Genomic DNA, 12,827 nt, shown 5'->3' with positions numbered 1-12,827 from the left:
TTGCTTCCCTGGGCTTCGACACAGGAACAGACAACGACACTATAAAGCCTCACGGGGAATTTCCACAACTGATCACCACATGATTGTGAGTTTTTGTCACATCCCACCCTTTCTGTGCATTTCATGCCATCGTGAAAGTGGCTGTGCACGGGAGGTGTGCCCGCTGTGACCATGATTTGCATGCCCAGGTATCAGGGCCCGTGATAAAACTTGTCTCAGCCCCGAGGGTTGCGTGACAGGGCGTTATTGCCTAAAGTAATAATTCCCAGGGAGCATCAGAGTAAACAGCCAGGAAATATAAAGTATGAGGGGGAACCCCGCACACTAGAAACCATGAGGCGTCGGATTTATGCTCTGGTGACATTTGACAGTCTGTTTTTCCTGCAGCACTAATCCCACTTTACTCCTAAAGTCAAGACAGATTCAGAAGTCATTTGTCTTTTAACAATATTACGGAGAATCCAGAGTTTTTCTTACTTAGAGTCTGAGGGCCAGTCAAACCTGGGAGTAACTCTGTCTGGTCCCTGCTTTTTTTTCTTTCTTTCTTTGTGGTGCGCTGCTGCTGCTGCTGCTGCTGCTGAAGGAGTGGGCTGGTTCTGTGTCTTGGAGTCTTCCTACAGAGAGAGGAAGACGAAGTTTCGCACCAGTTTTGCCTCCAATCCAGTGGAGGTTTCAATAGCAAGCAGCGCGGCAGGGGAGGGACGCACTGCCAGCACTCAGGATACCCACTCGCTCACACACTCACTCACACACACACAAACACACGTACACACGCACGCACTCTCTCTCACACACTCCTGCCCACCAGAGACCAGTTAAATCCGCAAGAAAACTGCAAACACGCACCAGAGCGGTCGTCTAATCCGATTGATAGGCACCAACAATAGAAGTGAAAACTGGAGGAACTACTTGACACTGTAAAGGACAACTGGTGTTTTGATTTTTCTTTGAAATCGCTTTAGTTGCGAGGCACTTTTTTCTTTTTAATCTTGGCGATATCAGAGTGGTTTGAAGAACAAGAAGCGCCATCCTTCAGATAACTTCGCCGTTTCATATCCCGAAAGGTAAGACTTGTCTCCTGTGAAAATGGTCTCATTTTTGCATGATCTTCGTGCGTCTGATCCAGAGCTTCCAGAAATCATCACATCAGTTAAAAAAAACTTCCCTTTGTCGCTTTCTTTAACTTTTTTTTTAGAGGCTTTTATTTTTTTAATGCGTAAAAAAAGCTCCTTATAAATTCAGTGCCGGACTCCTCGAGTTTAAGTTGTGCTTTTGAAACGTTTGCCAGAGAGAGAGAGGGAGAGAGAGAGAGAGGGGAAGAGGTTTTGCGGTTTACAACTCCGGGAAGTTAAAAGTTTCAAACACATTTCAATCAAGCCCGAGCTCGCATGCTCTTTTAATTTTGGTTTTATTTTGGTTTGGGCTTTATATCACAGCACATGGTACCGGTGGTGCTGATGAGGACTGTTAAACTGATGAACTTTATTTTTTAAATAGAAAAATCCTCTCGCTTTTGTTGCTCTTCCCGAGGGTTCCCATGCTCCCAGGGGTGACACAGCACCCAATAAAGGGCGATTTATCAATACGCGCAGTGTATGTATGGCATCCTCCTCCTCTCTGTGCACGATCTTTGGCTGTGTGAGTGTAAAAGTGTAAAAGATTGAAAAAAAAAAAAAAAAAAAAAAAAAACACTACGCGAGTTTTCACGATGAGTGTAATTTAGTTACATGTTTGGTTCACTGCGTCACCCATGGGCGCTTTTACGCACCTGTAAGAGCCGAGTGGAGCGCTTTAATGAGGATAATTGTTCACATAAATGAAATTTGAATAAATTTGACTCACTTGCTTTAATTAAACTGATTCAAGTCAGATTAATGACAAGTTTTAGCCCGTGTTGGGAGTTGTTTCTCCCCCCTCCCTCCTCATCCGGTCCATGTGAGAGAGAGCCGCTGTGTTTTTCCTCTCAGTCGGTGTTTAATGAGAGACATACCCGGAGCGGGGATTTGAATAACTGTATTTAGTAGCGAGGGTGAAGCCACACTGCCTCCCTTCTCTACTACTTTCTCAGGAGAATGAATCATGAACAAAAAAAAAAAAGTCTTAAAATGGGAAGGTCTGCGTCGCATACCGTAACTAAACCGTGATTTGCATATGAAAACTCTCCGGCTGAAAGAATTCCGCCAGTGTTGCTATAGCCCGTTTGCGTCCAGAGAAAGTGACAGGCTTCAGCGGTGTACATACAGTCCTCCGCCGCGCTGCCTTTTTTGTCACACATCCAGAGTCACTGATGGAAGATTAAGGATTTTTTTAAATTTTCCTTTTTAAATTATTCATCATATCCACACCCCCGTGCACTCCCAGTCCACGGGCACCCTTTTTTTTTTTTTTTTTTTTTTTTTTTGCAAAGCCCCTCATTATGCTCCCTCAGATGGACACAAGCAGAGGCAGAGCCCGCTCACACACTGCTGCTGCTGCTGCTGAACAGGCTTTTCTCTGCCTTTCCCCCACAAGCACAACAACATAACGGATCACAATTGACTCATTTCCCAGGGCATGCGTTGCATGTGTCCCCCCTGGATGGTGGGGTGGATGACTTTCCCATGGGGCATTTGCTGTTGTAATCTATAATCACCCTTGCAGCCACAATGCCAGCACATCAGTCAGAGCCACCACCACCACCACTCCCCCCAGCCACCCTCAACTCTATTTGAAAACGCAGAAAAGCAGGCCCTGCGACCTGACCCTCCTCATGCATAGAGACATTCCAGGATGCAGTGCTAAATGCAAGCTCCAGAGATGGACTATAAAGAAGCGGGAGGGGAGGAGAGGGGAGGAGAAGGGAGGGAGGATGGGGAGGGGAGGGGAGGGAAAGAAGGAAACTGGGCTCTCCTTTCCATCAAGGCTATTGTGCCAGCTTTCGTGGTTCTGATGATGTGGAGAGCTCAGAAACTCAAACTGTGAGTGATGTTGTGGATGGCGAGGAGACAGGTCCTGAGTGATGATTTAGACTTATACACAGAGTGGGGTGGAGGAATGTGATGGCTTGGACACACACACACACACACACATATGGACATACACACACCAGATAAAAATCTCAAGTCTTGGATCAGAGCCCTTACCACAGTCTCTACCAATTCATTAATGAGCTGCTTAGCTCTCCAAGAGTACCAGACCTGCTTTGGTCAGGCCCGCCTGTAGAACAGGTCCAGGTCCTGTGTGGTTCCATCCTTGGCTCCCAGCCCTCCATACACTCCCCTCACTCCAATCCCCACGTTGGCCCTGAAGTGACAGCGGTGATGGAGCTCGCCGCTGAGGACCCACCATAAATCTGCCCTCAGACTTCCTTAAAGAAAACACACAGAGGCTTCAGGTCCTGCGAGCCCCTGCCAGGCGTCTTGTTGGGTGGAATCCGAAATGTCTCTTTATTTGTGTTGAAATTAAACTGTCTTTTATTCCCTCCCGTTCTGTTAATGAGCTCCATGTGGCAGCAGGCAGGAGCCTTATCCGTCTTGACAAGGAGCTGGAGGGGAAGGAGAGGGAGACCGGTTAAAACAAAGTGAGGGGAGAGAGGGGAGGTCGGGGCTAGTTTGGCACACACACACACACACACAAGCATATACGCGCACACACACATGACGGAGCTGGGAATACATGCATGATCAGGTGGATGAAAATTGTTGCAAGCAATTGAATTTTTTTTTTTTTTTTTTGCTTTAATCATCTGTGGATTGTAAATGATTTTCATTTTGCAGTTGATTGATGTCGCTGAAAAGATTGCCTCCGTCTGGGAGATGTAAAGACAATAGTGTGAATATTTAGTTTTTCCTTTGCACATGATTTGCTTGTAATGACCTCAAATTAGAGCGGGGTCAAAGCTGTTATTAGCAGAAATTCAAATGAAGGGATGCCATTCCTCAGATCAAACAAGAATGGAAAGGAGGCGGGGGCCATTTTCTTGTTTTTCTTTCTGTTTAAGATTGATACTGTAGATGTGTCAAATACAGCCATGGAAAATTACCATTACCATTTCCTCCCATTGTAAACTGCTGTATCTGCCTTTTCATCCCAATATACACAGCTCTCCCAAGATTCCACAGCTTGGCAATTAGAATACACAGGATGTTTTCCAACCAAAAACGCTTCGTTAATTCCACTAAAAGTGAAACAAAAAACGATGAATGTATAAATAAGCAGATAAAAAGCAACAGCAAAACAAAGTTGACAAGGTTGCGGGTGACCTTGCCTTAAAATTATCCCTTCCTCAAATTGCGATCATACATTCGTACCCATTCTAATTAAACATTAGACTTTATTTGTTCCAGATGCAGCTTTTTTTGATGTGTTATTTTGGTAAGGGAACTCTGTGGCATGAGAATGGTGTGGGCCTGAATGTATAAGCAGATCCAGTGCAGGCTATGTGACCATGTTGACTCTGCGCTTGTCCATGCAACCACAGTGACCCAACACCACTGCTCTAATATTCAGATGTCATCTCTCTGCAGCGTTCACTGTGAATACTGACTGAGTGCTTCGGTGCACGTGGGAGAAGTAGAGGGTTCTGTCACAGGGTTTAAATCAGCAGTGTCACATGTGAGGAGCACATTGAAAGCACACATCAAATGTGCTAATGACAGTGGTGATAAAACCCTTACTGTATGACTGATGGAAGACATTATGTGTAATGACATCAGTGTGGCGGACAGAGCCAGCTGGGGGCACGGGGCCCTTGCTGTGTCTGTGTGGTGTTTGGGGATGTTGGAATGAAAGACAGCTCTGAACAGCTCTGTACATACCACCTCAGCGCTGTCTTGAGTATTAATAGACATGTCTTTGTTCCGACTGACACGCTTCTGAAGTGGAATGAGACAAGTTGAGGCGATAAGGATCTCCACTCTCTGTGTGAGTCAAAACCTTAAAGTACCACTTAGGCAGGCTTTCCTTTAGCTCTCTGAAGTCTGGCAGTACGACGGGAGGCTGGGCTCAGACAGCAGCAGAGACGGAGACACTGACAGGAGCTGTCAGGGGCTTTTTTTCCCCCCTGCTCATGTTTTTAAAGGACCATAATGTAGAAATGAAGCCATGTTTGTAGTGTGCGGTGGTTTCGTCCAGGCCTGAGTCCTCTGGTTTTATTTATCTAACTGTGTTTATGAAGGCAAATGGGGGGATGGGGGAGAACATGTAATGAAGGACCAAAAGCAAAGGCTGTAAGTGTGAAAGAGAAAGGGATTATTTGTTGATGAAAAAGCCGTGATCAAGGGGAAGAGACAGACAAGGGAGGGTGAACAGAGAAAGGGAGAGGGGTCATTAAAAGGACACCATCTCGCTTGCAGTAAATGGCAGTAAAGTATCTGGCTAATCTGCCATCATTACACTGATTAAATCACTAGGGATTTGGCGTTCCCATCAGCTGCAATCAATGGGGTAAAATCAATAGACAGGGGATACGTGAGAGGCTCTCAGCCACGGTCAGCTGCACCTTGTCCCGAGCCACAGCTCCATCTGTGGACTGAACCACCAAACACTTTTATATTAGCATCAATAAAAGTTAAACGACATGGATTTGGGGATTTTTATGTTAAGCGTTTTATGAAATAGTGTGGTTCCCTGGAGCTCCAAGCAATGTCTTTTCCTTCACACGTCTGTGTTTAAATCTAATCCCTCCCTCTTTCTCCCTGTGGCCTCTTTTACTTTTTGTCTCATTGATTCACTCACAGATGGTATATGGGTTGTCTTCCAGGTTTAATGTTAAATGTTAATTAAGGATAAAACCTGAAGGCAGACATAGCGAGAAAACATGTTTTAACAATAAATAAAATATGTGGCACAAAATAATTAAACCAGAGTGCCTCTGAAAACACTGTAATGTCTGCTGCCAGAACAAGGTGATGCCAAATATAACTCATTAACTCACAATTTGTGCTTTTAGTCAATGCCAGAATGAGAGGAAAATCAGGGAAAGAGCCATTCAGAACTTCCGTGGTAAAAAAATTTGGACATTTTGGACACATTGTAACTGATGTGAGTTGTCAATATTGACTGAGAATGTGCATTAAAGAAACTGTAAGACATTTTGAGAAATACACTTATTTGTTTTCTCGCCAAGAGTTATATGAGAAGACCGACATCACTCTCATGTCTGTACGGCAAAATATGAAGCTACAACCAGCTGTCAGTTAGCTTAGCTTAGCACAAAGACTGGAAACAAGAGGAAATAGCTACTTTGGCTCTGCCCAGAGCTAACAAAATTCATCTACCAGTGCCTCTCAAGTGTGTTCTTTTATCACAGTTATATATATTTAATTTTTCTGTAAAGGAATAGTTGGACATTTTGGAAAGTATGTTCTGGATTCCTGTGAAAGTCAATACCACTTTCATGTCCATATGCTAAATATTAAGCCAGACAATAGCTTAGCTTAACATAGAGTGGAAACAGGGGGTAGCAGCTAGCTTGGTCCTACCAGCTCCTCTGAAGTCTTTGTTACATTTTAAAGGAACAGTTTGACATTTTTTGAAAGACACTTATTTGCTCTATTGCCAAGTGTTGGATTAGAAGATTGAAACCACTCTCGCTGTGTGCTAAATACACTAAATATTAAGCTGGAGCCAGGACATGATTAGCTTAGCATAAATACATTAAGTAAATGGCTAGCCCGTCCAAGGGTAAAAACTAAAAAAACAAAGTGTAAAAATGACAAGTTATGGTGTTGTGGGCTTATGTGCCAAAAATACATAAATACATATGCCATAACATTAATTTGTGAGCTCTAGAGGCACTGGTAGATAGATTTTGTCAACTTTGGACAGAGCCAGCTAACTGTTTCCTCCTGTTTCCAGTCTTCATGCTAAGCTAAGCTAACCAGCTGATGAGAAAAAACACATCGACAGTTAGTATAAAGGCTGCTTCTGTTTCCAGGAAATATATTATGCTGTAAATTAAACTGAAGTCTGTTATCTTTATCTTTTCAGAATGAGGCAGTGTAAAGGTTGGAGTGCGGTGCTGCTGGTGCTTCTGGGGCTGGGAGCTGTGGCCCAGAAGCTGCCCACGAGAGACGAAGGACTCTTCCAGATGCAGATCAGAGACAAAACACTATTCCACGACTCCTCTGTCATCCCGGATGGAGCTGAGATCAGTGGCTACCTCTTCAGGGACACACCTAAAAGGTATGTGCTCTTCGAACAAACAACAACTAAATGAATTACTTAATCCTAGTCATTAAAAACTGTTTACATTTTAGTTATGAGTGCAAAAAGGGGCCAGTTGCCCCTTCCACTGTCGACTGAGGCATAACAATCACTGAGGAAAGCATTAAACTTGTTGATGGCCACTTACTGTAAGCAGATAGGAAACATCAGATGTTGCTCTGTAACGTGATCTATTATGTTGATGCAAAAACTAAATAATAGATGAGAAAGTTGTGTTTGCGTAATTGAGTGTCTATCTGCTCAGAGGGAGAGAGACCAAGGTTGATGGAAGAATAATATCACTGTGTGCTACAGTCTCATACAGTCTGCTCATACATTCACCCATCACATTATTTGGGATAACGTCAAACCATGAATGCTGGTGCTCATATCAGGCCTATCATTTTCACAGGTACTATTTTGTGGTGGAAGAAGACAACACACCCCTGTCTGTGACGGTGACACCTTGTGATGCTCCTCTGGAGTGGAAACTCACTCTGCAGGAGCTGCCAGAAGAGGCCAGTGGAGAGGGATCAGGTATAATTGACATCAGGCAGCAGTGGAAGAGGTTAATGACATGTTATGTGGAAATATCACTATCCCCCACACACAATTAACCGACGCAGTGATGTTAGGCTTTGTGTTTTGGTGGGTTTTAATTAAGTCACAGTCGTAGTGTCTAGTCTGACCACTTATGATGTCTGACTCGGCCCAAGCTGACGTCTATAATTTTAGAGAAGGGCTCCACTCTAGTCAACCTACTGAATCAAAGCCATTACATCCCTTTACTTAAGCTGTCTCTGGCTTCTTAAGGTAAATCCTGCTGCACTCTGTCTGTCTTCCTTCCTCTTTTTCCTTTCCTTCTTTCTGCCTTTTTTTTCCCTTTTTCTGTCTCACATTAAGACTTTCTCCATCTGGACGGTGTCCTTTCAGCAAAGGAGATCTTGCCAGATGACTGAAGTGGTGGTTTGCAAGCATAGATGTGTGATGTGAACATATATTTGAATGTCAATACGTGAGCACCTGCGAGTGTGTCTGTGCTTGTGACAAATCAAACATTACAAAATGATTTATTGGGTAATCATACTGTTGAAGACACGTACTTTGCCTCAAGAGAAAATCATTCATCCTGAACTGGAAGAATAATGACAAATTTTTTCACCCAACACACGCAATGCCATTTCTTGAAGTGTGACTTCACAAGACATGTTGCAGCAATAGCTCAGCCAGTGAACTTCTTCCTGTCTTTTAGCTAAATGTCTCTAGTGGGAGTAGATCTTTGAGCATTAATTTTTAGTACACCACTGAGCACACTCTCTGGTTGACAAACATAATATTATGGTTTCTTGCTCAAGCCAGTGTAAGAGCTCAGACTGTCTCTCTCACATAGAAGCTACAAAGCGCCTCTTTCTAGCACAGCTTCCCCGGAAAGGCCGAGTGAATGTTGGCCTGTGATCTTTGGGGATGTTTGGAGTCAAAACATGGCTGCCATGTGAGGGGCTAATCGTCCATGAGACTTGCAGAGCTCCATCATGACCTCACAGCATCAACACATTAAAGCGTTTTAGCATGGGTGGAAATTACTTTTCATCAAAGCCAAAAAAGAAGAAAAAGAAAAACATTGTAAAGGTCACGATTAAACATCTCTGTCAACATGTTCGAAATTTGTGATATAAATGGCGGCCCATTTGGATGCAGTGTCGAGCACAGAGCTCATGATGTGCGTATTTGTTTTTGCTTTCCAGGAGAGCCTGAACCTCTGGATCAGCAGAAACAGCAGGTGACCGTAGACGAAGGGACGGAGCTTTTCACCTACAAGGGCAACGATGTGGAGTCCTACGTGGCCACCAGCACGCCCTCTGGCCTCTACCAGCTGGAGCTGCTGTCCACAGAGAAAGACAGCAACTTCAAGGTGTACGCCACCACTACTCCAGAGTCTGATCAGCCATACCCGGAGCTGCCCTACGACCCTCGTGTGGATGTGACCGCCCTGGGCCGTACCACTGTCACCCTGGCCTGGAAGCCTACTCCTACAGGCTCTCTGATGGGCCAGCCTGTCCAGTATTGTGTAGTGATCAACAAGGAGCACAATTTTAAGAGCATGTGCGCTGCTGAGGCCAAGATCAGCACTGATGATGCCTTCATGCTGGCCCCAAAGCCCGGCAGAGACTTTAGCCCATTTGACTTCATGCATTTTGGCTTTGTTCCCTCTGATAATGGTTTTGGGAAGGATCGAGGCCTCACAAGTAACAAGATCTCACGGGCGTACACAGCCAAGCCCAAAGCATCAGACATTCAGAAGGTGTGTATTGGCAACAAAAATATTTTCACAGTGTCAGAGCTGAAACCAGACACACAGTACTACTTTGATGTCTTTGCTGTGAATTCTGCTACCAACACCAGCACAGCGTACGTGGGAACTTTCGCCCGCACTAAAGAGGAGGCTCGTCAGAAGACAGTGGAACTGAAAGACGGTAAAGTATCGGATGTTTTCATCAAGAGAAAAGGCAGCAAGTTTCTGCGTTTCGCTCCCGTGTCCTCCCATCAGAGGGTCACACTGTTCGTCCACACATGTCTGGATGCCGTGCAGGTGCAGGTGAGGCGCGATGGTAAGTTGCTTCTTTCCCAGAATGTGGAGGGGGTACGGCAGTTCCAGTTGCGGGGAAAGCCAAAAGCCAAGTACCTGATCCGCTTGAGGGGTAGCAGGAAAGGAGCCTCAACTTTGAAGGTACTAGCCACCACACGACCCAGCAGCAAGCAGCCCTTCCCCTCACTTCCAGAGGACACGCGCATCAAGGCCTTCGACAAGCTGCGCACCTGCTCCTCCGTCACCGTGGCTTGGCTGGGCACGCAGGACCGCAACAAATACTGCATTTACCGCAAGGAGGTGGCTGATAATTACGGCGAGGAGCAGAGACGCCGGGAACAAAACCAGTGTGCCGGGCCAGAGACCCGCAGGAAGTCAGAAAAGGTCCTGTGCAAGTACTTCCACAGCCCGAACCTGCAGAAAGCTGTGACCACAGAGACCATCACAGGTCTGGAGCCAGGCAAGACCTACCTGCTGGACGTTTACGTGGTGGGACACAGTGGTCACTCAGTGAAATACCAGAGCAAACTGGTGAAAACAAGGAAATACTGCTAAATGACTCTGCAAAGAATAAATCTATTATAAATATATATATTAAATAAGTTTATTTAACTCTAAGTGATATTCTACTAAGGAGTGTATACAGACTGACTACTCACACAGCTGATGGGCCTGTGGCAGTGACTGAACTGTTTGTAGAGAGAGATATCAACCTGTATATTTATGTTTACATTTTCATCGTGGCACGTCTGGGTGGCCCATAGTGTGAGCTGCTTTGTTACCAGGCTTGTCGTCTTGACATCATGTTGCCACTGGGGAGACAGAAGTTCAAAGAGGATCATCTTTCACGTTGTATGTTTCTTTGTTGCTGCATGACATTTGCTTTTGTCTGTCATATTTGTCTGTTCCTTCAGTTTCAAATCACGTTGACCGCAGGAGATACAGTAGCTGCCTGTATTGTATAAATCTCTCACTGCATATTCACTACATGTTTTAGGAAGAATTTAAATTATTTTATACTTTTCGTCTCTCTTTTTGATCGTCTGTTTTTATTGATGACAATAATAACTGTTACGAGGAAATTCCAGTTTTATGAGGAAGTTGTCGTAGTTCAGACATTCCCTTATGTATCTCAGCCAGTGTTTGCTCTAGAGCCCATCTTGTAAATGTTCTGTGCTGCAGATCTGTGTTATTATCACTGTATCGCTGTGTGTGTGTGTGTCACATGTACAGAGTTGTCCTGCCAATATTCATGTACATAAACACTAAATATAGAACAAGTAATCCCTGTGTCACCCTGGGTGTCATGTTCTTTTGCCAAGCAGTTAACATCACAATCATGGCTCTGAGATGAAAGAGCACACTTGTGTTTATAGACTCAGACACCTATATTAAGGTTGCATAAGCAGGACTTAATAACTTGATCCTAAAAATGATTTGTGACAGGAAAAGATCGTCAGAGGACGAATTGTTCACTGGAAATAACTTTTAAGACTTTTTCCAGATCACACAAGTGGTGCCCACAGCTCCACTGGAAAAATATTACCTCTTGGCACCATCATTTGCAGTCAAATCAGTGTCTCATTGACGTACGGTAATAAATCAGTGCATCTTAGCATTCTTTTGAGTGTATTTCTTTGTCTCTGCGAGAGAACAGCTAATGTTTTTATGGTGAGGATTTTTTTTAATTGCCTACTTAGAACTGCACAAGAAACTTAAAAAGTTTTAGCTCTTCACAGCTCTAACAGTGTAGACCATTTGTTTCACATGGTCCCCTTGTAATCTTTGCGCTTGTATTAACAGTCTCTAATAATTATATGATGTTGCTGCTCTGCACACTGATTTCTTCTATGATGAAGTCCAAATGTTGCTACACAGCATGTTATTGATTAGGAAATATACATGTCATTCATGAAATGATGTTTGATCTCTGTATCATAATGGGCAGAGGAACAGGTCTGATCAAAGCCAGATGTGTGATTCAAGATTCAGAGTCTACAAAACTGAAATAACTCTGATTTGCTGATAGAATTCGTGTCAAATATAACAAATCATTTTGTTGTGTTTAACATCTTTTTTTATAAGTTAAAGTCACTCTTTGTAATTTTTGAGAGAAGAAATAACATACTCTTTCTTCTGCAAATTAAAAGTTGAATTTCTCAGCAATAAAACACTTGATCATGTCAGTGCACTCAAGAGTTTTGCTGCTAAAACTTTACTTGGTCTGGTTATGACCAGTAGCCTATAGTCACTTATGTTCACTTATGTTAGTAAACTTTATATTAACAATCTTTAGATAGATTTTGTTGTATTGTTTGCTGACTAATATGTTGTTATTTTTGCTAGTGCCACACAATACTAAAGCATTTTACTGAGAAACATTTCAATAAACACAGTGTATTATATTTATTGTTTTACTTCTGTGATAAAATCACTGAAATTAGCATTTCAAGAATGTTGAACTTAAGGGTATTAAGGTCAGTAACTAAGGTCAGCAATATCCATATAACATTTACCAATGTTAGCTAACATTAGCCATTACAAGTCACTGGTCATGCCAGACCAAGAGAGAGACTGTAACAGTGAGTGTATTGAAGTGAGCAATGGTGCATTTTATTTCTCATGAATTCAACTTTTCAGATGTAAGAGGAAAAATGAGTTATCTCTTATTTTAAAATGTAGTCTTGCTTTAAAGCAAATAAGCTAGAATAATACACTAATCAAAAATAGCATGTTAATGGCATTGTTTTGGATAACTTTTGAAATGACACCATTTCAAAATTCTAAATTCAAAAAACAAACAAACAAAAAAAACTGGTGATACTGAACAGGCCACAATCTCTACTGCAATCTTTCAGTTCACCTACACTTTTTTTTAAGTGCACACACTTTAAAAAAAAAAAAACAGGCACCAAATTTGGGAGAATTGGGTGACTTGCAATACTATTTAACCATTAGACCCAGTTAACCACAAATAAGCAAAGAGAAAAGCCAGACACTCATCAGTGCACATATCCACACGTTCCAATTAAGAGTAGTCTCAGGTGAATGGAAA

The 12,827-nt window shown here is 43.2% G+C and overlaps 1 protein-coding gene across 1 annotated transcript; it reads left to right on the top strand.

The window, feature by feature from the left end:
- Positions 1 to 322: 322 nt before the first annotated feature.
- Positions 323 to 11,387, top strand: ndnf (neuron-derived neurotrophic factor). The gene is made up of 4 exons (XM_018670092.2): positions 323 to 1,064; positions 6,970 to 7,164; positions 7,598 to 7,722; positions 8,931 to 11,387. The coding sequence occupies exons 2-4, from the start codon at positions 6,971 to 6,973 to the stop codon at positions 10,325 to 10,327; spliced, it is 1,716 nt and encodes a 571-aa protein (XP_018525608.1). The 5' UTR covers positions 323 to 1,064; position 6,970; the 3' UTR covers positions 10,328 to 11,387.
- Positions 11,388 to 12,827: the final 1,440 nt, after the last annotated feature.

Source organism: Lates calcarifer, linkage group LG17, assembly GCF_001640805.2.
Source record: "Lates calcarifer isolate ASB-BC8 linkage group LG17, TLL_Latcal_v3, whole genome shotgun sequence".
Lineage (NCBI taxonomy): Eukaryota > Metazoa > Chordata > Actinopteri > Centropomidae > Lates > Lates calcarifer.
Note: the sequence above shows the minus strand (reverse complement) of the source record. Positions and strands in the feature narration are given on the sequence as shown.